The sequence below is a fragment of the Equus caballus genome, chromosome 11, assembly GCF_041296265.1.
Source record: "Equus caballus isolate H_3958 breed thoroughbred chromosome 11, TB-T2T, whole genome shotgun sequence".
In the NCBI taxonomy this organism is placed as follows: domain Eukaryota; kingdom Metazoa; phylum Chordata; class Mammalia; order Perissodactyla; family Equidae; genus Equus; species Equus caballus.
The window spans coordinates 2037874-2064510 of record NC_091694.1 but is presented as its reverse complement, the minus strand read 5'-3'; the positions used below and the strand labels follow the sequence as shown (position 1 = coordinate 2064510).

The 26637-nt window shown below is 57.2% G+C and overlaps 1 protein-coding gene across 20 annotated transcripts in view; it reads left to right on the top strand.

Moving 5' to 3' along the window:
• Positions 1 to 26637, top strand: part of BAIAP2 (BAR/IMD domain containing adaptor protein 2) — a 75975-nt gene that overhangs the window by 6359 nt on the left and 42979 nt on the right. For all 20 annotated transcript variants that reach the window (XR_011422744.1, XR_011422743.1, XR_011422740.1 and 17 more), the window contains exons 2-3: positions 9952 to 10027; positions 13090 to 13176. Coding sequence is in view for 10 of the 20 variants with exons in the window: in XM_014738069.3 (XP_014593555.2) it covers positions 9952 to 10027; positions 13090 to 13176 (163 nt within the window). In the remaining 10 variants the exon portion in view is untranslated. The remainder of the gene's footprint in view (positions 1 to 9951; positions 10028 to 13089; positions 13177 to 26637) is intronic.

The following is a 26637-nucleotide window of genomic DNA, read 5'->3' as shown; positions in this document are numbered from 1 at the left end:
TGAGGCAAGCATCTCGAGGGTTCTGCCGCATGCCCTCTGGGGCAGTGTGTGTGGGGTGCCTGAACAGGTGCCGTTGGACCCCTGCAGGCTGAACTGTGAGACACCAAGGATGTCATGGACCGCTGGGAGGAAAGAAGGCTGCTGATCCAAACAGTGCCACCTTGTTTGGGATTTCTGTTTTCTACTTACTGGAGTAGTTCTTTCAGAATCATTTGGAGAGATTTTTGAAAAAATCATACATCAAATATATGTGAAATAAATCAGTAGGGTTTTCCCAAACCACTTTGCATTCAGGGTCTGGCTCTTTTGAGCTTCCTTTCAGCTCCTGGCTCTCAGGGTCGGGTGTCCCATCCCGTCCCCCTGCCCCACGGCGTCTGCGTTGGTCATGGGCATTCCTCACAGCTCTGGGATTTTTCTCCAAGGCCATGTTCTGTTTTTGTTGCTGGCACTTTATTGTTTCTTGATCAAAGATCGATTTCCAAGAACAGCCAGGACTCCTGTTCCTTCTTCTTTGCTAAGAGGCTTGTGGATGTAGCGTCCAGGCTTGCCCCTGCCCAGCCATGCCAGGGACAGTCTCCAGGTGGGCCTGTGCCAGGTGATAACACACAGGTGGCAACTGCTGCTGATCTCGAGACTCAGAGATGGTGAAATGCACTGGGATTTCATAGGTCTTTGTGCTGTGAAAGTCATTGACATCTTGACGTTGGAGTGAGGGGGTGAGGATGGCTGGTGGGGTGGAGCTAGAATTCCACCCAGCAGGGTGTTTGCATCGCCTGGAGCCATGTGTGGTCAGAGTTGACCTGCTAAGGCGGAGTGGCCTTGCTGGTCCCAGCTGGGCTTCTAAACTAGGGCGGTGTGGTGGAAGCAGAAGTGCGCAAACCTGGGGCCCCTCTGAGCCCACGGTGGGGCCGCTCAAGCCGCCTCTGCAGTGGATGGCATGCTGGCAGCAGAGGCCTGTGGTCCACACCTCCATGTGTTTCCTCCTGCCCCTTCCCAGAAAAGGCCCGCCCTTTGCAGTCTAGGGACCCAGAGAGCTCAGGCCCTGGCCGGACCTGCCTGGGGAGTTCAGGGTCTTGCTGGCTACAGCCTGGGAGGTGGCCTGGACACACCTCTCAGCCAGGGGCTGCGGTCAAGCCAGTGGCAGGAGTCCTGATTTCAGAATTCTGGCTGAGGCCCCCACCTGGGGAGGGAGGGGGCTGTGAAGTCGGTGCCTGGGTCTGGATGGTCTCACGCTCTTTCGTACTCAGGCTCTCTGCCGGGGAGGCAGACCATCCTGGCTGGGCCTTGCAGTCTGCTGGTAGCCGTGAATAATCCTGAGTAGCCTTGGGTGGCTGCTGGGCCGGCGCTGTGCTGAGAGTGGTGTGCGCCCCACCTCGTTCATCCCTAAACCTGCTTCACAAGGGGGCTTTGGGTGTCCCAGCTGGCAGGGGCGCATGGTGGAGTGAGCCAGTGTGTCCTGTCCCCGGGCCTGGCTGAGCTGGCGTGGGACCAGGGCTTCCAAACCGCTGCTCTGCGTGTCCTCTCAGGAGCCCCGCGGGCTTCGGGCAAGCCTGAATGTTTTTTGGTTTCTGTGGCGCCGCGTTCACATTAATGATTAAGTGGGATGAGAGAATACTTGCTGGCACATCGAAAGTCTCGGGTAAGTGGTGGCTGTGACTCTTGGCTTCAGAACGGGAGGCTCTGCGGGGAAGAGGGGGGCAGGGTCAGAGAGGGGAGGCCCAGCTCAGGCCTCTGTTTTGCTGTCTGACTTCTGGGTGCAGAGTGGCCTGTGTTCCTGTCAGCGTGACAGCCTCCTGGGCCAGCACATCCCACCTGACATGAGGGCGCTGGGAAGAGGGGTAGTTCCTGAGCATTCCGAGGATGTGTCCCTGCTTGCTCATCCTTGGTTTCTCTTCCAGTGGGGAGCCCAGCCCTGTGAAACTTAGGTCTGAGCGTTCACAGGGACAAGAACAGGTCACTGGCCTTGGAATGTTGTAACCGGTCAAGCAGTACCAGACTTGGTTTTGTTGGCAGTGATGACAAGAGAGGTAATGGTGGGGCCTCCACACGGCAGGTGGGATTGGCCCGACGTCTTAGTCAGCCAGGCTCCTGTGCTGAAGCACCACCCAGGCGGCCCGGACAGCAGACGCTTCTTCCTCACAGGCTGGAAGTCCCAGATGGAGGCGCTGGCAGGGCTGGTTTGTTCCAGGGCCTCTCTCGGTGGTGTGCTGACGGCTGTCACCTCCCTGTGTCTTCACACAGTTGTCCCTCTGTGTGTGTGTCCTAATCTCGTCGTCTTCTTGAAGGACACCAGTCAGATTGGATCTGTGCCCACCCATATGACCTCGTTTTAACTGGATCACCTCTATAAAGACCCTCTCTCCAAATATAGTCACCTTCTGAGGTTTGGGGGTCAGCATTTTGATACATGAATTTTTAGGGGACAAATTCAGCCCCTAACCCCAGTGAGCAGTTGGGCCCCTGCCCCAAGGTGCAGCGTGCTGGTCCCTGGTGTGTGTAGGGGTCGTCCTGGGTGCTGTGTGTCTGAATCGCAGCAATGTTTCCAGGCCGATCGTGTATTTCAGGCCCGCAGTTATGTTCTCTCTGACCTCAATCAAATGGCAATCCTCAGTTTATGACAACATGAAGATTTCCACAGGGACACGCTGTGATTTCATCAGGAAAGCAGTCAGTGGGAGCATGTGCTCCAGCCTGGCGCTGCATACACCCGCCTGGTCCAGGCCAGACGCCCCTGCGATGCTGAGCCGTCAGGGCAAGTGCAGCCGTGGCCTGGACACTGGGAGGAGTCTGCAATGCCTCACGGGGACATGCCCCACTGGAGTTGGGACGGACAGGACGTGCTTCTCAGCCAGGAAGGAAGTGGCTAGGCTGGTGGGGCCCATGTTTGGACCCTGCTGTGTGAGGTTCCTTGGTCTGATAGGGTTTGTCTGGTTCCTGCAGGGGGTGGCTCTCGCAGTGGGACAGACCCCACCTGGTGCTCACCAGCCCTGCTCCCTCAGCATGAGCCGATTTGGGGCTCCCCTGTCCCCGGGACTTTGTTCAGGAGGGGTCAGGGTTGGGGCACTTGAGGATTGCAGGCCCTGAGAGAGCTGGGAGTGGGGATGTGGGTGTCTAAGACCCAAGGAATCTGTGATGGTCTGTGACCCCTGCAAAGGGAGTGGGGGACTTGGGGGGTCCTGGGAGCTTAGGCTGCTCCTTCCTTGTCTGTGTGTGGGCTTGTGCCCATCCCCTGCGGGGAGCGCGGAAAGCCAGGTCTGGGAGAGTGGGCTGGAATTTTGTCTTTTATCCTAGTGTTGCTCAGGCTGTGGCTCAGGCCATCCCCTCTCCCAGGGCTGGCCAGGGTCGATGGGAAGGGGCACCCGACCCTTGGCCCCTCCTGATGGGAGACCACCATACTTCCTGGTGTCACTCTGTGCACTGTGCCAAAGACACGAGCTGTCACTTTTTTATAACATTGGCGGCTTCTGAACCACCGCTTTTGAGCAGGGCGGCTTCTCAGCCTCACACCCCTGGGCCACCCTTGCTGGGGGGCTGGAGTCCCCTGCAGCATGAGGCCCACCTGCAGCCACCCTCCAGGGCTCTCCTCTACTTCCTGAAGGGGCCGGGCTGTGCCCCTGCCTGCCCACCCCTTGCTCGGGGGCAGGGCTCGAGCCCTGTCTGTTCTGGAACAGTCTGTGCCTCAGTTGCCTAATGCTTGGTTCTGTTACAGAGTGCATTTTCACGCACCCTCCTCGGGTTGGCCTCCCCATGCACTCTTGTGGCCCAGGCCCTTGTCCCCACTGGAGGCTGTCGGGCTGAGGCTGTGAGTGCCCATGGGAGGGTCTTGTGGCCCAAAGGGTGATCGTGGTCTGTGGGGGGAGTCTCGTGAGGGTGTGGGAGGGGACCCTGGTGCTGCTGAAATATAATTGATGTGTGTGGAGCACCTCTCCGTTTGTCCCTGTTCCTTTGGGGACCTTTTCTTTAGCCCCTGCCAGCCTTCACTCTCCCACCCTTACCTCCCAGGCCACTTCAGCCTGGAAGCTTCCAGTATGTCCACGCATTTTCTAAATGAGTGCAAACACTTACCTGCTCTAGCTCTAACCAAGATCCAGCTCAGGATCTGCCTCTTCCAGGAAGCCCTCCCAGCACTCACTGAACTCCTGGAGTTGGTTTTATTCTTTCCGGAAGGGTCCTCAGGATAGATGTCTCAGTTTTTAGAGGGGAGACAGAGCCTTCCACCCACCTCATTCCCAGGCCCAAGTCACACAGGGCTGCCCTGAGAAGCCAGGCTTCCTGGCTCAGGTTAGGTTGTCCCTCCCCGCTGCCCCACACCTGTCCCTCTTGCGTTGTGGGCGGGGCCCTCGGGTCAGGGCCCCAGCCTGTGGGTGCTCCTTATGGGGGGAGCTGCAGCAGGCAGGGCCCCCCTTGGAGGATGGCTGCTTCCTTCCCCTGGCAGTGCCTGGACAGTGGCACCAGTGGACTTGGGCTGTCAGCCCTAAAGTTGGTGCCTCCTGCGTTGAGACAGGGTGGGGACATGAGGGCTGGTGGTTGGGGGCATGACCTCAGGCCCTGGGCCATTGGAGGCTGGAAATGGTGTGCCCTGGGTGAGCAGATGGGGCTTTGGCCCTCCTGGAGGGCGCATGGAGCGGGCTCTGTTCTGACGTGGCTGGAACGTGGCTCCTGAGGGAGCCCAGGGCAGGTGGAGTTGCTGTGTCCTGTCCTGCAGCCTTGACAGCCCATCGGGATGGCACTGAGGCCTGTGTGGAGAGCAGGATCAGCTCAGCTGTGCGGCCAGCCTGCGGTTGAAGCCAGAACTGGCTCCCCCAGGAACCAACAGTCCGGCCCTTAACCTCCCCGAGCCTGTCTTTGTGCATTTGTAAAATGGGGCAGCGGCACTCATGGGCCCGTGGGGTGAGAATTCAGGGTGATGTGGTGTAAAGGCCGCCTCTGCCCTGGCGGCCAGGTGGAGTCTGACGTCTCGCCCTGTTTGTTCTTCCGGGTGTCGAGTGTGTAGGGAAAATGCAGCCTGCTCGGCCACACGCGCACATCCCGACGCAGGTAGGCGCACGCACGCAGGCCTCCCTCCCCCCCCCTCCCCCCCCCCACGTGGGCACACGCATGCGCGTGCCTGTCCTCCCCACCCCACGCGGGCGTACGCATGCGCGTGCACGTCCCGTCCCCCCTCCCCCCCCCCCCACCGTGGGCATACGCATGCGCCTGCACGTCCCCCACGCGGGTATACGCACGTACGTGTCCCTACCCGGGCATACGCATGCGCACACGTCACCGTGTCCACACAGGATCCCGGCGGACACGCCCCGTGTCCTTCCCGGGCTGCGTGTGAGGGACCCGGGGAAGCAGGGGGATCGTCGCTTCCGTGGTTCCCGGAGGGACTTGGCTGTTGGTGGCGGTCCTCCAGCACAGGGCTACAGGGGGCCGGCCGGCGCTAGGAAGCGGAGCTGAGGGGCCGGAGCTGAGTCCCTTGTCAGGGCTCCTTTCTAGAAACGCGCTGGCCGTTCTCCTCCTCCCCCAAGTTGGACACGGGGTGCCCTGCTGCCCTTTGTCCTTGCTGGCCGGGCAGACCCGTGAGGAGAGTAAGTCAAAGTGGCTGTCGCCGGCCAGGCAGCCAGGCCTCCCGGGCTCACGGCCCTGTGCCCCTGGACTCGGCCGCTCCCGTTCACACCTGGAAACGCTCCGCTGGGGTCCCAGGGCTGGCTGGGGCAGCCGGGCACCCCTGCCGTGGAGATTGGGTTAAGGCCTGGATTCCTGTGACTCCAAGGGGGGCAGGGACGTGCAGCTTTGTGACAGCCCAGCAAGAGGGTGACCATGAACCTTGCCGAGCTTGTGTCTCTGGCAGAGAACCCTCGTCACCCCGACCCTTCTGCAGTGGGTACTCTGTGGGATGTCCAGGAGTCCTTTGCAGGCACCCTGAAGGTGTTCCCTAGTAAACGTGGAAGGAACTAACAAGGGAAAGCACGTGCGGGTGGTGGACATGGAAAAGCTACCAGAGGACTAAACTCAGTCGCCGTGAGCCACAGTGGGATGGGATCGAGTGGCGGCATTTCATCTGCACAGCGCGGGTGTTGGAGTTTGAAGAAGCAGCTGGTCGTTACTCATGCTGCAGGTTTTCTGCCCTGGCTGGGGGAGCCTGGCCCCTGGAGTGTGGGGTCCTCGGGTGCCCGTTTCATGACAGCATCATGTGCCTGGGTGTCCACAACACAAAGACGACCCAGGGAGAGGCCGCCCCTGCTCAGTGCTGGGTCACGGGGAGGCTCCCTCCCGGCCTCAGATTTTGAACCCTCTTTGGTGTCGATAATGAAAAAATACTCCCCTCCCATTTTAAAGGAAACAGGCCCGCGGGCGTTGCTCGGGAGGATGTTCAGGAGTTTGCAGGAGTCCCACAGAAAGATAGTTGTTTTGTCACTTCCGAAAAAGTACCGTGTGGTGCATGAGGGAGCCCGTGGAGCACTGTCTGAGCGATAACTGGGTGGAAGGTTGCAGTGCCCCTGCCTCCCAGGGACCCCTGCCGTTGCCTGTGTGCAGAGAGGCTGCACAGGGCCCTGTTAGGGGAGCTGGCTGGTGGTGGGGGGTGGGCGTGGAGAGTGCTCACCCTGTGGCGGGCTGTGTCCGGGGGGACAGTGGCAGGAAGCCCACTCGAGGCCTCCAGGGGTGGGTTTGGGCCCATCTCGGGCCTAGGGAAGGCACAGGCCACTGGGTCCAAATGACTCTGCGTAAGCCTTAGAATGGCTTGAACAAGGGTTCTAAGAGGTCCCTGCCAGAGAGGCCCCCCACTTCCAGAGAAGACTTCCCTACTGGAGGGCTTGGGTCCTTCTTAGGTCACCAGGGTCCCTCCTGAAAAAGTTGTTGTGGACCTGGCTGGTCTCTGGCGGCTGAGATTCCAAGAGATCCAGTGACCCAGAGGTGGGTGGGTGACTGTTAACTGGGAGTACCCACCACAGGCTTCCACAGCAGGCCCACCCTGTGTGTGGAGCTGGCAGGAAGAACTGGCCCTTCCACAGGGAAGGAGGGCCTCCCTGTGCACATATGCTCCATGACGTTTCTGCCACTGCCTCCAGGAGGGACGGCAGCATCTGTGTGACCAGGCCCAGTGTCCTGACCGCCAGCCCCTTCTCAGCGGAGCAGAGGCTGTGCCCTGCCCAGGTGGCCTGGCTGGCACCCCAGCACTGGTCCTGCCCTGCCCACTCACTCCCGCATTCCTTGTATGTGAGCTCAGCTGCTGCACTAAGGAAGCGAAACCTGGCGGCTGTCCCCATGTGTCATTGGGTGAGCGTGGGCGGGCCACCACGGTTACCCCCTCTGTTGGCCTAGGCGGATGCTGGCCTGTTTCCTGCTGTCGCTCAGGATGTTAATGGGGCTCAAAGGATGAGCTCGGGTGGAGGCTTTTCTTCCTCCCTGGAGCGGTGGGGAGGTGTGTGTGTGTGTGTATGTTGCTACTGGGTCCTGCTCTTGCATGCCCACCCACTTGGGCAGTGTCTCGGACCTGTGTTTGTCACTACAGTGAGGAACACGTTTAATGCTGAAACACGGTACAGAAGCACACGAGCATACACTCATGTGCGTACATGGACCTGCATGCACACAGGAACATACTCACGTGCGTACACCCACGCACACAAGCATACACTCAGATGCATACACACACGAGCATACACACACACACACACGCACACCTGGAACACCAGAATCGGATGGAATCCACCCTTCCAAGGTGTATACCTGTCTCTCTTCTGTTTGATTTGAACAAACCGCATGACCCATGCGGCGTTTCTCTGGCCTGAGGTCTGCGCGGGAACGTGAGCCATGGCTGAGGGCTCAGCAGGCCTCTTCATTTCCCCGTCTGCTGCTCAGCCCAGACCTGGTCTCCCACTCGAATCCTCCTCTCCCTGCTCCCTGTTCCGTGACATCCCTGCCCCGCTCCCATGCACTCCCTAGATGTGACATGTCCACACTCCGGGTTCCCCACCACAGTGTCTGGCCCCCAGATCAACAACCCATGTCCTACCTGCCTCCCCCTGGCTCATGCCCCATCGGCCCCACGTTGCGGTACCTCATGTTCAGGACAGGTGGGCCTGACCCCTCTCCACCCTCGCCTCACTTCTTAGATCACTGAGCAGCTCCAGCAGGTCTCCCTGTGTCTGCCAGGCCCTTGGCTACAGTGTGGTCTCCCCGAGCCATCAGAGGGAACCTTTTGAAATGTAGTCAACTGGCCTGGTTCTGCTCAGACCTCCTGCAGCTTCCCGTCCTGTCCGGGGCTGGGGGGTGTGAAGTAGGGCCTTCCCTGCCGTGGGCTGCAAGGTGAGGCAGTAGGCTCTCATCTGTTACTGCACCCCTTCTCCCTGTAGGCTGTCATACTGTCCCTGATGCACTGGCGGGCCCTGGCCTCAGGGCCTCTGCCTGTTCTGGCCTGCCTGTGGCTCTCCTCACTTGGCCACATGCTTCACTCCCCTACTTTCCGAACTCGGCTAAGAACTCCTTTCCCCGCCTCTACCCCAGCCCATGTCCTGCTGTCTTGTTCTCCAAACGCACAGGATACTCCCTGGTGTGTGGTGTGGGTGTGCCTTTCCTCTTGGGACGTCAGCCCTGTGGGGACAGGACTTGCTCAGGTGGGATCACTGCTATGTCCCCTTGTGGCCTCAGTTTTGCTGTAGCACATGGCAGGTGCCCTCATCTTTGCTGCATCTGGGAAGGAAGGTGCATCTGCCCTGTGGGCTCGCCCTCTCAGCTTCCCCACATGGTGTCAAGCCCAGTGGGCATCCCCTCGACAAGCTGCCCACCCAGCCTCAGAGGAGTAGGGGGTAGCTCAGGTACAGGGCCTCGTCCCCTGTAAACATGGGTCTCAGTTTCTCTCGGCCGATGCTCCTGGCTGCACCCTCAGGGTGAGTGGATGGAGCAGGTGCCAAGTGGCAGGATTTCTGGAGCCAGCTGTCACAGCCCTTCTGCGAACCCACCGTGTTGGTCATGCTGGCGGAGGGCAAGGAGCAGGGAATGGGGGGGCGTCACCTGAGGCCAGGCTGGGGCTGGGAGGGTGAGGGCCGTGTGGCCTCTGTTCAGGCAGAAGCGTCTGGGGCCTCCGTGGTGTGTGGCAGGACCAGGCTGTTTCCCCTCCCAGGTGTGTTTGTCTCTTATCCTCAGGAAAGATCAGATACGTATCATACTAGTGGACCCGAAGACATAGGCTGGGGCCACGGCAGTTTTCTTTGGAAGTTCCTTCCGGTGTTCTCACTGGCTGGGGTTAGCTGTCGGCAGTCAGTGCGTATTATCCGGTAGAACTCACATTTGGCGGCTGTTTGTGCGTGCCTGTTTTTATGCCTTGTAATTAAAACATTCATTTGGCCTTCGCACTGAAAATCTAATTTCTTCAGTCTAAGAACTGCTGATATTGGCACCGAGACTTCAGTCCATCGGGCAAACAGATCTGGAGTGTGTTGGATTATTCATAGCCTGGTGTTTGCAAATCAGCCCGTGGAGCGCTCTAATCAGAGCTGGTGTTTGGTAATTGATGTGTTGAGGGAAGATTTTAGTGGGAGGGGGCGCCAGGCGGGCGGCACCGTGTCGTGTGTATGGCCGGCAGGAGGGCCTTCCTCGGCTGACTCAGCCCTGCCAGATGGGGCGATGGCGCCTCAGCAGCCACCGTCTGCGTGCTGATCGCGGGCCAAGTGCTGCCCTGTGGTCTGGGTATTGTCCTCCGTTTGTTTACCCCAAACAGAGCCCCGTGCAGCAGGGTCTGTTCTTATCCCCATTGTACGGATGTGAAGACTGAGGCTCAGGAGCGTTCTTTGCCAGATCCTTCAGCAAGGGCAAAGCTGGCACTCGGACTTGGGGAGCCTGGCCGTGGCTTCCTGGTCTCCAGCCAGGAGGTGACACCTGCCGTTTTCTCCTCGCTTTTGGGCCACTCCCAGAGTCACCAGGTCGCACTGACGCTCATTCTTTCTCTTCTTTGCTTTCCTCCAGACCATCATGGAGCAGTTTAACCCCAGCCTGCGAAACTTCATCGCCATGGGGAAGAACTACGAGAAAGCCCTGGCAGGTAGGCCTCGGGGTGGGAGCGATGGCCTCTCAGTGCACGGGCAGCTCGTGGGCCCTCATTAGAAATGGAGGGAGGTGTTCTGTTCCCGAAACAGAGTTCAGCAGAGGGAGGGTGTAGGTGCCGCACCTCAGAGGCCCGTGAGCCCTGAAATCTGTCCCCACTATCACGGGGACAGCTGCGCCCTTGGTCTTGTGTGGTGGCTGTGACGAAAGCTCGGAGTCTGGTTCTGTTTTAGTCTGCGGCACCTAAAGATGGGTGGGATGCGGATGTCTGTCCTCCAGAATTGTCCTGATGCTGTAGGACTGGGGCTGAAACAAAGCAGTCGGTGCCCACGGTGGCTTTGGGTGTGGGGTCAGGGGTCTGGCTGGTGAGTAAACTCCCTGCAGCTCACGAGGGACGGGGGGCGATGGGGGCTGGGCAGGCGCTCTGCTCCATCTTCTCAAGACCCCCGCCTGTCCAGCTCAGAGAGGGGCGTCAGTGCTGGCCACTGCAGTGGGGGCAGGAGTGCATCTGGGCCCTTCCACCCCAGCAGGGGCTGGCTGAGTCATGCCGTGGTTGGGGATACCCTGTCTTGGGCACTAACCTCTGGTATCTCAGACCCTTAACTGTGTCTCTCCTGGCTGGGTGTCAGACTGTCGCTCTACATACACCATCGTTGGGGGCAAAGGCTTCACTCCTGTGTCTTCAAAATGTGCACCAGCCTCCGCTGGCTGCCTGGGACCTCCACGGCCCCGTGGGGGCTTGTTGGATGCGGCCTTAGGTTAGGGAGGCAAGGAGAGGGCTGGAGCTGGTCAGCTCTTGTTCTCTTCTGCCCCTGTGGCCACTTGGGGACAGAGCACCCAGCAGAACCCCCCTGTCCCTGGGTAGTGGCCTTGCTAGTCTCCAGGTAGAGGTATCTCGCAACAGTCCTGCCCACTCGCCAGGACCAGGGACCAGAGAGGGCCTCCTGTGGTGCCTGAGTCGTACCAGGTGGCCCCCTGTGCCCTGATCCTTCCTTCTAAGGACCACTCCTGCAGGCTGACCGTTTAGGAGGGAAAGGCAGCAGTGACCTACACAGACCGTGCTGGGGGTGCGGGAGGACTGTGCCCCTCTGTCTCACCTCTCGGGAGTCGACAGCATCAACAGGCAGCCCCTGGCTGTCTCTCTGTTTCTGTGGGCGTGGAGGCGTGGGGGCACCAGATGTTCTGCAGCTGGCACCCTGTGACACTGCCGCAGGGGGCCCGCGAGGTCCTAAGCAAGAAAGAAGGCTCCTGGTCGTCCACTGCAGCTTCTGTTGCATCACACTTGTCTGAAGGAGCTGTCCTTCCTGGAGCTGAGACCCAGCCTGTGGGGTCTTAATGACAACAGCAGATCCCAGGCTGTGGCGGTGACCTGCATCCCCACCGGGAGTTGATAGCAGGGTCCATGGCCTCTGGACAGCTGGCCTTGGGTCGCCTCCCCTGCAATACTCCACTTGCAGGACAGGCTCTCCTGTGTCATCTGAGGGCTGACTGTGCATCCTGTCTGCAATGTTGATGGACAGGAAGGGGCTTCTGAACCGAGGTGGGAGGACCGAGGCATGGCTGAGACTGGCTTAGAGGTTTCAGACCCTGTGTGTTCCCATCACCTCAGGTGCAGCATGTGATGGTCACTTTCTCCAAGCAAAAGTCATTTCTGTTCCCTTGGAATAAGGCTGGTTTCATCCATTCTGGGCTGGGCCTGAGTCTTGTGCACCCTGGATGTGGGACCCGAAGGTGCCAGGACTCTTCAGCCCATGGAGACAGCGGCCTTGCATGTCTCAGACTGGTGGGGGTCGTTTTCTGAAAGCCACCTCTGTAGGACACCTCCTGCCCCTCGTGAAGTGCCATAATCGCACTGCCGCACGCGCTGCGTCGGTGCCTCTCGCACTGAGTCCTGGTCAGAATCGCCGCCTGCCTTCTCTTTGGTTTGTGTGCCCTGGCTCTTTGATGCGAGGCACAGGTTTCCTTCCAGGCCTTTCTGTCCCCCTTGGGTTCCTCATGAGGTTCTGCTGGGAACCATGTTGGAGAATCAGAGGTTTCCTTCCTCTGCCTGTTTTCCTGGACTGTGCCCTAGGACAGAGCTCAGCTGGCCACATCACCATCGTTATCGCAGCTGCACTCGGCCGCCCCAGCGCCAGACTTGAGCCCAGTTTGACTTTGCATCCATTTGTTTTAAGGAGCACCCCCTTCCGTCGGCAGGCGCCCTCTGGGGCACAGACGCTGCATGCGCTTGGGCTGCAGACCAGTGGCATGTGCTTAGTTGAGAACAACCTAAGTAAAACTGGATAAACGCCCAGTTATGAGCCCCTAACTGGGTTGTGTAGAAAATTGATTAGAAACTGTAATTATGCCACTGGTGGCTGTTCCTTAAGGCCCTGCTCTCCAGGCGTCCTTGTCCAGCCTGCAGGGCTGGGCGGGCTCCTTCTCAGAGGAGGGAGTTTGCCAGGCACACCCGGGGTCCCACAGGGTCACCTGTGTTCCCCAAGGAGGAAGCTCTCCCCAGGCAGCAGGCATGGGGCGTGGGTCCTGGGAATTGAGCTGGCACCGAGCATTTCAGGCTCAGCGAGAAGTCGGATCCACCTGTGATAGGTCTGAAGTCGCGGTGGGAAGCCCCCTGCAGCGATGCCTTTAGCCTGCTTCGAGCAGGTGACTCCCTCCCAGTCTTCTCTGAGACCAGGGAACCGTAGAGAGAGTTCTCTCTCCAGCTCTGCCGGGATCGTTGAGTACCTGGTTTCCTGCCCTCTGACCTGCTGGTCCCTTGTGCAGCGCTGGCCTTTGTCTCCTGTATACACTCAGGACTCCCTCCTCCCCCTGGCAGAGACCACGTGGCCCGACGGCACCCTGCAGTTTGACTTGAGTAGCTCTGGACCTGAACTGCACACTGTGTTCTTATGGAGAAAAGGAGTCCTCGTGATTGGGCCAAAGAAGAATATCAACAAGAAAGGGGGTCAAGTTGAGGCCGAGGCCCCGGGGAGGCTGGCATGCGCCACAGCCACTGTGTTGGTCCGGGGTCTCAGCAGGCCCTAGTGAAGGGACTAACCGCTCCCTTCTTTCTTCCCTCAGGTGTGACGTATGCAGCCAAAGGCTATTTCGATGCCCTCGTGAAGATGGGTGAGCTGGCCAGCGAGAGCCAGGGCTCCAAGGAACTCGGTAAGACCCCCGATGCAGCAGAGACCCCTGAAGTCGTCGGATGTGCAGGGGCGGGTTTGTGTCTGGTCCTTCTTTGATTTGGGATCATGTTTTCCTGTCAAATAAGGAAAGATTTTCTAAAATGACAATAACCCTCAGGGCTAGCGAGGACAGTGAGGCGCACGTCCCCTGAAAGTGGGTGCACCAGGCAGCCCCAGAGTGCTGCTCAGAGTGTACACTGGCAGGTCCGTCTCCCTGAGAAGCGCTGCTTGGGAGGGCACATGGGCAGATCCATGTTTATGGGTGTCGTGGCAAAACTCAAATGGCTGACATAGGGGAGCCGTGTATGAAGTTGGACTCAGATGATGGCATAGAATGGGGTGACCCAATTTTGTATAAAGACTTTGGGCACACACACATCTCATGGTAGAGGAAGAGACCCCAGAAGTGTGACAGGTGGAACTCCTGGGATGGAGTCTATTCTTTATGCGTTTTGTATGTTTTGCGAGTTTTCTACAATGAACTCATGCTACGTTTATAATCAAGGCACACAGTATGACACGTGAGGAGTCGTGGGCTGCCCTGGAGTGACCTGAGGCCCTGGGTTGTGCTGGCAGGTTTGGGAACTTCGATTTCTCTCTGTGTCCATTAATTCCAGCTCCCAGAGTGGCCTCTGTCTCAGGCATGTGGTGGTATTCAAGCAGAGGTCCTGTAAATACAGCTGCCGCTCACACTCGCTCTCCTCCCTTCGCAATTTCCTTGCTGTCCTGCACCAGAAGTCGGGCCTGTCCGCTGCGGGGCTTTCCAGTGGCCTCTGCCACCCCTTGTTTGAGAACACGGAGGCCTGAGCCTGTCAGTGGCCCAGCTGGCCCCGGTGTCCCCGCCCTGGGTCAGCGTCATTCCTCGCGGGCCTGCCAGGTGTGTACCGTGATTGCTGCTGGGCAGCACAACAGTGGCGTCCGGATTTCCGTGAGACCAGTGTGAGAATGAGGCTGCTCTGTTGACAGCTGCAACTATGGGCCCTCTTGGGCTGGGAGGAGAAGGCAAGGGACATGGCTGGGTGGGCAGAACGAGTGACTAGGGCCAGATTCCTCACGCAGGCTGGGCTCTGCTTGCTGTCAGAGAGGCAGTACTGCTCCCTATCTCTGTGGCTTGAGAGGGAAAGCCCCAGCCTCTTGTGGGCGCAGAGCTCACCTGCCCTTGGCAGCCCTGTGAGGACAGGGAGGCGCTGAGGGGTGCTGTGGTGGTCAGGCCTGCGGGCTCAGCCTGATCGTGACGTGTAGGACGTTTGGGTGGACGGAGGCCTGGACTCTTGTGATAGACGTGGCTGTCGACCAGTGGGCTCTGGGCTCAGAGACCACATCTGGGCTCTGCGCAGTGCCCCTTGGCCTCCAGGTTGCAGGTCCTGCAGCCACAGTCTGGGCCCCCAAGCTCTCAGAGGAAAGTCTGATGGTGTGCGTTTGCACACGGGTTCCTGTTTGTCTCCAAAGGGATATTTTCTTATTGTGGTTAATGATATGGTGGCCGTGGGGACCAGGCATGTCTTCTCCACGTAGTCACAGACACGCAGACAAGCGAGGGTCTGCCCACTGGAAAATCCAGTCTCCGTGTGGCCCCACAGTGAGGGTGAGCATGTCTGAAATGGTGGTCAGATTCCAGGACATCCTGTTGGCAGAGTCCTTGGGGGTTGTTGCTACAGCAGGCCTGGTGAGCAGGATGGACGAAGTGGGCAAGCAGCGGAAGGGGAGGGCGCTGTGGGAAAGACATCCCTTCACCACTCTGAGAGCTCTTCAGGGCTCCAGCTTGAATCAGGGAGCTTCTGGTTTGCTCCTGGGGTTTTGAACTGTTTGCTGGGCCTCATCTGGGGCATGGGGTCCGTCACCAAATAGGAGTTCCTGCTGTGTGCGTCTACAGAGGTGGCTGGCAAGGTGCCAGCCAAAGGAAGACCCTGTTTTCTCTACTCACAACACTTCTGACAGCAAATGGGATTTTCCCACACCAGCCAGCTCTCCAATTCCTTGCGGACGCCAGTGAGTGTCCTCCAGCTCATTTCAGCTCTGACATATCTACCTGGAGGGGCTGCAGACCCCACAGGTTGAAGGCTCCACCCAGAAGACTGCTCTCCCTGCAGAGGCCAATTGCAAGTAGTGGGTCCCCAGCTACTCACACTTCTGTCCAGTTTGGCTACAAATCAGGGGTTCCCATGATCCTCTGCTCAGTTTGATAGTTTGCTGGACTGGTTCACACTTAGGCAAACACTTGGGTTTTCCGGTTTATTATGTAACGTAGGGTGTGATAAGGATACAGATGAACAGCCAGATGAAGAGATAGCCAGGGCAGGGTCTGGGAGGGTCCCGAGCTCAGGAGCTTCTGTCTGCGTGTCCCCTCCTGGCATGTGGATATGTTCACTGACCTGGAAGCTCTCTGAACCGTGTGGTTTAGGGATTTTTATAAAGGCTTTGCTGTGTAGACATGATCAGTTATCAACTCAAACTCCGCCCCCTGCACCTCCCTAGACAATGGGGGTGGGGCTGAAAGCTCCAACTTCTAATCATGGTGTGGTCTTTCTGGTGACCATCCCCTACCCAGCAGCCCACCCAGAGTCGCCTGGTTAGAGTGACTTGTCACCCAGGAATTGCCAAGGATTTAGGAGCTGGGTGTCAGGAACTGGGGGGCAGAGACCACTGTCTGTTTCTTGTGTCACACCAGCCCTGCTCCAGGAGTTGGATTTTTTTCTCTTAGTAACAGTTTTATTGAGACATAATTCGTGTGCCATACGACTTACCCATTGAAAGTGTACAATTCAGCGGTCTGTCGTATATTCACAGAGTTATGCAGCCATCACCACGATCTAGTTCCAAAACTTTTTCATCACCCCCAAGAAAGAACCATACCGATTAAGCAGTCACTCCTCATTCCCCTCCCCTTAGCCCCTGGAAGTCACTCATCTGCTTTCCGTCTCTGGATTTGCCTTCTCTGGACAATTCATAGAAATGGAGTCATACATATGTGACCTTCTGCATCTGGCTTCTTTCGGTTAGCATAATGTTTTTGAGATCCATGCATGTTGTAGCATGTGTCAGTACTTCATTCCTTTTTATGACCGAATAATATTCTGTTGTATGGATGGGCCACATTTTATTTATACATTACAGTTGATGGACATTTGGGTTGTCTGCACCTTTTGACTAATTTAAGCAGTGCTGCTGTGAGTAATCCTGTACAGTGTTGGTGTGGACACTTGTTTTCATGGATGCCTGGGAATGGAACTGCTGGGTCACGTGGTCCGGAGTTGAATTTTTATTAAAGCAACACTCATCCTGGGCTAAGAGCAAGTTGATCCCTTTGCCCCACCCCGTGCACATGCCCAAGCCCCACTTTTTTGAGGCAATAACCTACAGCTTTGCATGGTTTTTTTTTGCTGAGGGAGATTCATCCTGAGCTAATATCTGTGCCAGTCTTACTCTATTTTTTAGTATATGGGCCACCAGCACAGCATGGCTGCTAACTGAGCAGCGTAGGACTGAACCCGGGCGACGGAAAGGGAGCGCACTGAACTTAACCACTAGGCTATTGGGGCTGGCCCTGCGTGGCGTTTTCTTGCTGTTTGCTCCCATTTGTCTAAAAAGGTAGGTTTATGCTGTTCTTTTTAGACACTGTCTAATAAATTTTTATTATAGAAGATTTGGATTTAGCATTTTTGTACTGTCCCCTTGGCCCACCCAGTATAATGATCACAACTTTTGCTTAAATCAGTATCTGGCGTCTATGTAACAATGGCATGAATCCCGTTCACAGCTAAGAAATGTAGTGTATTATAACCGCTGTCTTTACAGCTTACTGAGGGGTGATCAAAGGGCAGTAAACTGCACGTCTCAAGTGGACGACGTGATGAGCGTGGGTATGTGTACACACCTGTGAGAGTACTGAAAAGCTCTGTCGCCCCCAAAGTTTCCTGGGCCCCCGAGAAAGCCCTCCCACCTCTCCCCCTCCCCTGCCCCCAAGCCGGGCACCACCGATGAACGTTCTGCACTGTAATCTCGTGTGCATCTGCCGGAGCTTCCTCCAGACAGAGTCACATGGTGTGTACTGCACTCCTCTTTGTCTGGCTGCTTTCATCTGCATAATTATGTAGAAATCCATCCACTTGTTGCACATGTCAACAGTCTGCGGCGCTTGGGGGCTGTGTCAGCTCCATGGACGTGCCCAGTTGTTTATCCGTCTTCCGTTGGTGGACATTTGGGTTGTCTCCAGTTTGGGGCATTTCCACATTTGCGTTTCTCTGGAACTGACAGCGCTGAGCGTCTTTTCATGCTTATTCGCCACTTGTTTATCTTCTTTGGCGAAGTGTGTCCAGATCTTTCCCCCTTTTTTGGTTGGTTTTTGTCTTCTTACTATTGAGCGATAAAAGTTCTTTGTATTTTAGATAAAAGTGCACTGTCAGATAGATGTTTCACAGATATTTTCTCCCGGTCTGGTTTGCAATTTCATTTTTGTGTTTTTAGAAGAACAAAAAAGTTTAATTTTAATGAAGTCTGGTTTATTTTTCTCTTCAATTATAGTTCATGCATTTTTATTATTTTGACTTTGATTATGATTTTTATTATGACATCTTTGTTTTTGCTGGAGTCAACAGTTGCCTCACTTTCATTTGCTTGGTTCTCAGTGTCCTGTTATTAACTTATTCCCAGCCCCCAGCGCACGAGGACTGCACTGCCAGGAGCTTCCCAGTCAGTCTGGCTTTTTCTTCTCTTGGAGCCTGTCCTCTGGAGCCCCCTCCTGCTCTGCTGCCTCTGGGCTGCCGCTCGGCCGTGTGTGGGACGTCTCGTCTGTGTCCCTGGGACTGTTTTTTCTGGGCCCTGTTTCTCCCTCAATTAGGGGGTCATACTTTGTGATACAGCCTGCTTCCTCAGCAGGTACATGGAAAATACGTGTTCCTGGAGCCCGTGTCTGTCTGCAGCTGTTTCTCTGCCTGGCACCGATGCCTTAGGATTCCGGGCGGGGGCCAGTCTTCCCTCGGAGTGGAAGGCATCACCCACTGTCCTCTGATTCCCAGTCTTGTCGTCTTCAATGCTGTCTTGACGCTGATTTTTTTTTTTTTTATGTGAGTTTTGTTCCCCCCTGGGGAAGCTTTCAAGATCTCTGTCCTTGGTGGGTGTTGTGAAATTCCCTGATCCTGTGCCTACGTGTGTCAGGCATAGATCTGAGGGGAGGGTCCAAGGAGGGGCTGGTGTTGAAGCTCCGACCCCAGGTGAGGAGGGATTGAGGGGGCGCCAGGAGGGGCAGAGAACAGGAGCAAGGGGTACATCCAAAGGCGTGAGATGGACAAAAACGAGGCGTTTTTGCTGAAGTGAGAAGTCTGGAGCAGAGGAGGGTGGCGAGGGGGCAGGGCTGGGAGCAAGCAGTGCCTGGCAGGGCTTCTGGGCTTCGGGCCCCAGGAAGATGGGTTTGTGCAGCTCCCTTTTTGCACTTGGAATTAGGACCCATCTGTGTCGTCGCCAGCAGCGGGGCCCGCTTGTTTTCGCTGCTGTAGAATAGTCCGTGAACACATGATAAACAAAGCGTATTCCTTTGTTCTCCTTTCCATCAGCAGTTGGGTTATTCCTGGTGGGTTTTGCTGCTTTGAATGAGCTGGTCCACGGGACCATGACGCTGAGCCCTGCCTCAGGGTGACCTCCACATGGTTCTGCAGCGTCCACGGCAACTGTTTGTGGGAGTGCCACTCCACGCACTGCCCAGGGGCTGGTGCCACCCTGCAAGGCCACCTCCGATGTGGCACCAGGGCTGGGGCAGGCAGCCCCGGGCTCTCCCTCCTGGACTGCTGTCCTCCTCAGCGACAGGAGTGAGCGAGTGGGCTGGCACCCGGCCTGTGAGGTTTTGGAATGCTCCTGTCTGAGTGAGGCCTGGCACAGCTGCCTTCTCTTCTCGTTCCCTCATGCCACCTTCTATGTGGGCAAGTCCTGCCCGGCAGGCCACCACAATCCCCAGGCAGAGAAGCGGCAGCTCTGGCTGACCTGGTTCTTGGAGGGGAGGGAAAATCAAAACCGGGACCCAGCACCTCGGATATCAGTGGACAGATTGTTTTCACTTTGTTGTAACTGGAGTGTCTTAGGTGCCAGTGTATCAGGCGTGTGATCCGGCCCTGGGCCTGCTGTGCGTGGTCACCTGCTGAGACAGCTGAGGTCTTCCGGGCCCTTAGGGCCACTCACCTCTGCTCCCTGCTGTGAGACCCTGGTGGAAATTCAGATTTGGGATCTTTTGTTCTTACCTGAATGTAGAGGGGTTTGGAGTTTAGTGGGACATTTTGGCCACTGTCCTCATGGAAGAATATCATTAGGGTTTTAGATATTGAGGTCACTCTCTCAGGACATGTTTTCCTCCCAGTTCCTCAGTTCCTTGGTCTCATGAACTTCGTCTGCATCTGTGGGCATCTTTGTGAGCTCCCCCTCCCCAAAGGCTGGTCAGGACCGGGCAGGGGGCCTGTGCTGATCCCAAACAATCTGAGTTTTGGATGTTCATTGACGGTCTATTCTGTCTGGCATGTGGCCCGTGTTTATAGGTATCTGTTATGTTTGAAAAGAACATATATTTCCTGATTACAGCTGCAGAGTTTCTGATTGTGTTCAAGTCTTCAGTAATTTCATCTGCTCGTTAATAAGTGAAGGAGACATTCATCTTACTCCCTAGAATGGTGGGCTCATTGGTTTCTCTGTGTAGCTTTTGCTTCACGTGTGTGCAGGCTGTGTTACTGAGTGTGTAAACTACACATTGGGCAGCGATGTCTTCCTGATGACCTGAGCCTTATCATGCAGTGACCTCCTCTGTCCCTAATGATCCCATTTTTAGTCTATTTTGTTTGCTGTTGACTGGTTTCTTCTTCCTCTTCCTGTCTACAGCCCTGGGGATTGCTCGTTTCTGATCACTTTCTCCCCAGCAGACTTTACCCCCCAGGGCAGGAGGGAGAGATGCGATGTCCCTGCTGTCCCCAGGTGAACGGAGCTGGGGCTCTGGGGAGTCTCGGAGGCAGCGTTGAGGGTGCTCTGCTCAAACCAATGGTGTCCTAGGCCAGGGCATTTTCAACAGAGATTGTTTTCAGAGACGTAATCTCGATGCCCAGCAAACCAGGGCTTCATCCGCCCTCTCGCTACTGACTTAGTGCCCGGGTCCCTCCGAGTGTGGCCCCTGGTGGCTGAGGGGTCAGGGATTGTCGGGCAAGCTGTGGCAGAGACCCTGGCCACTCCTAGTTTGTCCTTCCTTTTCTGTTCTGATCCCGTCCCCGCTTCCCATTCTTCTGGTTCTTCTTGCCTTTTCCTTCCCTTTAGGGCAAAATCTTCTGTGGCTCCTGCTCTGCTCACTGGGCGACAGCCGTTAGGATGATGTAGGATTCAGCTGCACTGACCCGTTTCTAATTGCTGCAGGAGATGCTACACCCCCCTTCTCCTGCTGAGCCTGCACCCTCTGAAGAGCGAGGGTCTTGAGCAGCATATGTCCTCCTACATTAGCCTACCATGGACTGCTCAGAGGGAAACCCCAAGTCACCAGAGTAGACAGACTTCAGATGCAAGGTTTCCCACTTCTGAGTGAGAGCCGCTGAGCCATGTGGTCGAAGGCCAGTCAGGTTGTGCTTTCAACAAGCAGGTGGTGGGAGGGGCTGCCCCTGCCCCTTTGTTCCGCCCTCTCCTCGTGGAAGGAACTCTGCCTTTGTCCCTTCAGTCTCTGTGCTGGGGCGGCGCGGCCTCACAGAGGGAACATGCTCTCATCCTTACTCTGACTTCTTTCCCTGCAGAGAAGAGTCTCTGTGGCCCGCTCTCAGGGTTTGCTTTGATATGCAGGCTGCTTAGTCAGGGAGTTCCGGAATCTTCTCACAGCCCTTCTAACCCCCTGGCCAGCAGCCACCCACACTCGACTGCATGCTGGTTGACTTCAGCCTCTCAGCCCTTCACCCCCGTCTCTGCCGAGGCGCGCCTCAGGGGCCCCCTCACCCCGCGGTGGGTAATCATGGAGGCGGATCCTGCCTCTCTCATCTGATCTGTGTACTTGGGGGCAGCCTTCCCGAGGCCCCACTCTGCTGATCTTCCTCACAGCTTTCTGTGCTTGGACTGACTGGCAGCTCAGGACGATGAGGGTATCCAGCCCGGATCCGAGGCTTCATGCCAGTTCCCTGTGTGTGCAGACACATGCCTTCCTGGAGGCCATGGATCCAGGACAGTGGCTAGAGGGAGGGTGACCCCCATCTGTGTGCTTATCTGCTGATAGACCAGGGATCCAGGCATCTGCTAAGATCTGGGAGTGAGCGCATCTCTTCCCCCGCTCCCCACTCTCTTGAGCCCCTTGGCAGCGGCGGGCACAGCGAGGGCCCAGCCCGGAGACCATAGGCAGAGGGTGGGCAGGTGGCCCCCCCTGCTGCCAGCCACAGCAGGGTGCGCTTGTCTCTCCCCATTCCTCCTGTCCACAGGCAGTCAGAGTACCTGATGGGGCAGCACAGCAGAGAATGGCGGATGTTTCTCGAATGCTCTGACGTGGGCTTTGGGGCTGGTCCGGGAGGTGGGGTCTTCGAGTCAGGATGTCTTCGCCCTGAAGGAGGACAGTGTTTTCCTGGCTCTGCAGAAGCCATCCAAGCCCAGCTGAGTGTGAGCATCTGTCTCCCATCCTGGGGGCCATCTGAACACCTGCTCTGCAGAGAGCTGAGCCGAGGAGGACTCACAGTGGTGGCTGTGTCCCCTCTAGGCTCTCTGCTGCTTCTTTAAGCTTTAAGTTACAGGAAATTTCAATTCTTGTAAAAGCAGAGAGAACAGTGTGAAGAACCCTGGGTGCTCATCACCAACCGGGTACAGACCAAGTTGTGGCCGTCTTGTCTGTGCCCCATCCCTGCTGCCCCCAGGCATCTCCGGTGTCACCTTGTTTCTTCTCTGTTCCAGCCTCCGTATGCACCATGGGCATTTTTGGCCTTGGCCGTGGGGCTGAAAGCACATGTGTTTGTGGTCCAGCTGGTGAACGGGCTGGACCACAATAGTGCTCTATTCCACTGTCACACCAATCAAGAATGGATCACACCAGGGGTCACAGTCTGCATTGACGTGCTTGCTGATTTCTTTCCCCATTGTTGGCTCCTGGGGGTGCCTGGTTCCTAGGGGTGCCCTGCTTCCTCAAGATGTCTTGGCTTCTCAGGGCATCCTGGCTCCTGGGGTGTAGTAGCCTTTTGGGGTACCCAGTTCCTGAGGAGGCCCTGCTCCTGGGATGCCCTGCTGCTGAGGGGGCGCCACCATGGACATTGCTCTGGTTCTTTGTGCAGTGGAGGGTGCTGTCCACCAACAGCTGTGCTTTCATCGCAGTACCCCCAGGGTACTGCGCACCTGAGCATGTTTGGCTCACTGTACGGCCACCTGCAGCCAAGGCCCTAGCTCTTCTTTCCAAAGTGACTTTGTCCAAAGAGCCAGCTGAGCCCCAGACAACGGGAGTAGGAGGTGGAGGCCAGAGTCCCGATGCACCTGGGTTCCTGGGACGGTGTGCGAACGTGGGCAGGTGACTCAGGTGCTCTGTGTCGTTGGAATCACTCATGTGAGAAGAGGGTCACGTGGCTTTGCAAGGAGACTGTTTTCTTAGTTTTCTGGAGAGTTCTAGACTTTTCAGGAAGGTGGCACTGTTTAAAGTGAAGGCATTGTTACAGCGAGCAGGGCACAGCCTTCCCCGTGCCCTCCGTTTCCCCGTTCATGGCTGGACCTGTGCCCTCTGGAGCTTCTGTCTGGGGCCTCACATCTGTCTGCTTGGCTGAGGGCTGGCGCTTAGCAACTGTTTTCTTTGGCCCCCACCGTCTCCCGAGGCCTCTGTTGTGTTCTCTGCCTTTGAAGAGGCCGCTTGTTTGTGATCTTTGGGCATGTGTGTGCTTGCAGGGCCTCTGGGCCTGCAGTCGGCCATCTGCCCACGCCCTGCACCCCTGAGAGCGGCAGGATCTCCGACTGGGCGTGGCCTGGGGCGGGATGCGGGCCGGCAGGAGGCAGCTCCCCGCACCTGAAACTGGGCTGGGTTTGGTCACTGAGTCACTGGATTAAGGTGTGGCCTGAACAGCCCCTGGCATTTGGCTGCCGTCCACACCTGGTTACCCGAGTGAAGAACAGAGGCAAATATTCCCATGCCCGCCTTGGAGACTCGCCTTGTGGGATGCAGGCACCTCCTCTTGTTCCTTCAGGCACCCGCTGACTTTCCCAAGTTGGCTTCATGCTTAGAAGCACAGGGTGGCTTGTCCCTGTGTGTGGTGTCGCTAAATGCAGGACCCCGGCAGAAGGGAACGCCCTTGGCCGCATGACCCCTGGAGCCTTTGAGACTGTTGCCGGTGGCTCCTGTTGGCAGAGGTAGTTCTGAGATGGTGTGCTAGGCTGGTCCAGCTGCTCACCTGGTCAGGCTGCCCACCTGGTTGAGGGGCTGTTCATCTGGTCCAGCTGCTCACCTGGTTGGGCTGCTGTGCTCACAGTGAGGCCAGGGGTTTGTCTGGCGTCATCCCAGCCCCTCCCAAGTTAGAGCCATCCACAGCTGGCCCAGGAGCTTGAGTGTGTCCCAGCCTCCCCTTTGGACATATGACAACAGTCTGTCTGATATGCCACCTGCTGTCAGACCCTAACAGCAGGACCCATCTTTGAGTGCTAATCCTCTTGACAAATGCTGTTTCAAGGCCTTAATTACACCCACGCAGTGGGAGCTGTGTCTATTTCACACCCCTGAGGGGTCTGACTCAGAGCCCCCACATCACCCAACACTACAGTCCGGTGATGGCCACAGGCCTTCGTGGCAGCCAGCTGTCGGCAGATGGTGTCCCCATGGCAGCCTGGAGCAGGACTCCTTGCCTGCAACCTGCCTTGACCTCTCCTACCGGCTAATAACACCAAGGCCCCCCGACTATTTCTCCTGCCCTCACCCCTCCTATAGCACCTGGAGGTGGGAGTGCTCCTTGAACAACAAGCAGAAGAGGTGGCTGGTGCACAGGCAGTCACTGGAAGCTCAGGAACAAAGACCATGCTCTCCTGGCCTTCCACAGGCAGTAGTGATCTGTCAGAGTTTTGGCACAGACAGCTTTTTTGCAGAGTCTCTGTCCTCATGCTCAGCTTTGTGTGGACACTAAATAAATTCAAGCCAGGCAGTGGGCAGGTAGGACAGCCTCATCTGTCTTGGGCTGCGTTTACTCCACCCAGCTTGGCAGCCGAGGCCCTGGGGCACAACATGGGAGGTCGGGGGTAGGGGGGCCTTCCCAGGGCCCCCTGGGCTCAATGGCCAGTGTGGAGGGCCTGAGGCCTCCAGCATGCCGGCTTTGCCCGTGCTGCCGGTGAGAGCGTTATGGTGCTGGATTGAACCTTCGTCGGGAGAGATTAATAAACGTCGTAATTGTGCCTGCGTGTTCACGAGGCAGCTCTGGTGATAGCAGGAGACAGACCAGGGTGCTTTCATGTTGCCTCGACATCTAAGGGCCCACTCTGGGGCAGGAATGTCGATGGGGAAGAGCAGTGCATGGCCGGGTCTTGTCCTAAGGATGGGCTGGTGGCCACAGGGCCTCTGGCCTGGCTACTGGGGTTCCTGCCTGGGAGGAGGCGGAGGAGACTTCAGCTCTGGTTCCAACCTGAGCTTGTTTCCTGGCAGTGACATGGGTCTGGGTGGAGTCTGTGAGGACCTATCCTGGGTCCTGGCATGTAGCAGGAGGCTGCTGAGGCTTTTTAAACCTGTTCCTGCAGCAGCGTGTTCGCTGGGCCCAGAGCCCCGGGGGCACTGAGCATGAAGAGTCCTGGGAGGACGTCTTTCCCACCCTAGCCAGTCTAGCCTCAAGCGCCTGGACGGCCAGAGGGACCCGGGGGCCCCCAATCCTGTGATGCCCCCCCGTGTCTTCTCCGGAATTGAGGCACCACTGACGGTGTGTACCCTGTTCTCAGTGCTGTCCACAATCCTCCCAGTGAAAGTATTTGAGGAGAACAGCAGCGCCCTCATTTAGCCTCAAGCAGGAGCTGGCCAGGAACCGGCTGCCCTGGAGTGTGGCCCCCACATGGCAGTGGCCCCCACATGGCATTGGCCATGGGGAGAGTTCAAGTGCTGGCTCAGGATCCTCTGTGGCAGGTCTCCAACCATCCCAAGGGGTGCCGGTCCCTTGAGTGCCCGGCGTTGGTGAGAGGACAGGCACATTAGAGAGACCGTTGATGCTCTGACTGCAACAGCCTGGTGTACTGATGACCGGTCCTCTCCTATTGGCCTCTCTTCCTCTTTGAGTCTCGAAAGATTCAGAGTAAGTTGGTGCCAGAGAAACCGTCCCCAGGAGAGCTGGTGTCCACCTGGACAGTGAATCAGGGGGCATGAGTGGGCGGAGTTAACAGAGAGCCACCATCGCTTACAGTAGTGGGTTCTCAATGGCACTTGGTTAGGAGCTGATCAGCAGCACCTCCCCATGGCCTGAGGCTTCATGGGGCTGCTCTGAGCTGGGGGTTGAGTCGGGGGAGGGGGGGCGAGTATCTACAACTTCAAGAAAGGAGTGAGATCTATGTGCCTTCAGGAAGGGAGAGAGAGGATCCGGACGCCTTCAGGAAAGGAGAGAGAGGATCCAGACACCTGCAGGAAGGGAGAGAGAGGATCCAGACGCCTGCAGGGAAGGGAGAGGGATCCAGACGCCTTCAGGAAGGGAGAGAGAGGATCCAGACGCCTGCAGGGAAGGGAGAGGGATCTACACGCCTTCAGGAAGGGAGAGAGAGGATCCAGACGCCTGCAGGAAGGGAGAGAGAGGATCCAGACGCCTGCAGGAAGGGAGAGAGAGGATCCAGACGCCTGCAGGAAGGGAGAGAGAGGATCCAGACGCCTGCAGGAAGGGAGAGAGAGGATCCAGACGCCTGCAGGAAGGGAGAGGGATCTACACGCCTTCAGGAAAGAAGAGGAGGGATCCAGACGCCTTCAGGATGGGAGAGGGATCCAGATGCCTTCAGGAAGGGAGAGGATCCAGATGCCTTCAGGAAGGGAGAGGATCCAGATGCCTTCAGGGAGGGAGAGGATCCAGACGCCTTCAGGATGGGAGAGGGATCCAGACGCCTTCAGGGAGGGAGAGGATCCAGATGCCTTCAGGGAGGGAGAGGGGTCTGCACACCTTCAGGGAGGGAGCGGATCTACACACCTTTAGGGAAGGAGAGAGATCTACACGCCTTCAGGCTTCGGGCCTGGTCTCCCGCCCCGCTGAGGTCCAGGAAGTGTCCCATCGCTGTGTTGGGGTGTGCTCCACCAGGTGTACGGGTGCGTCTTGCCACTCGTGTCTTTCCTTTGAGTGAAAATGTGGGAAGAAAACATCTCCATCTGTTCACACCTTACATTTCCTTGCAGATCACATCAGGCAGAATTAAAAATGGCATTTTGAAAATCTTTGTGGCTGGTGGGCGGAGGGTCTGCTGGAGATGAGTCCCACAGACGAGTGAGGCGGGAGAGGCACGCAGGGGAAGCTCGCTGTTCCCTCTGTTGCCTTGCAGCTCA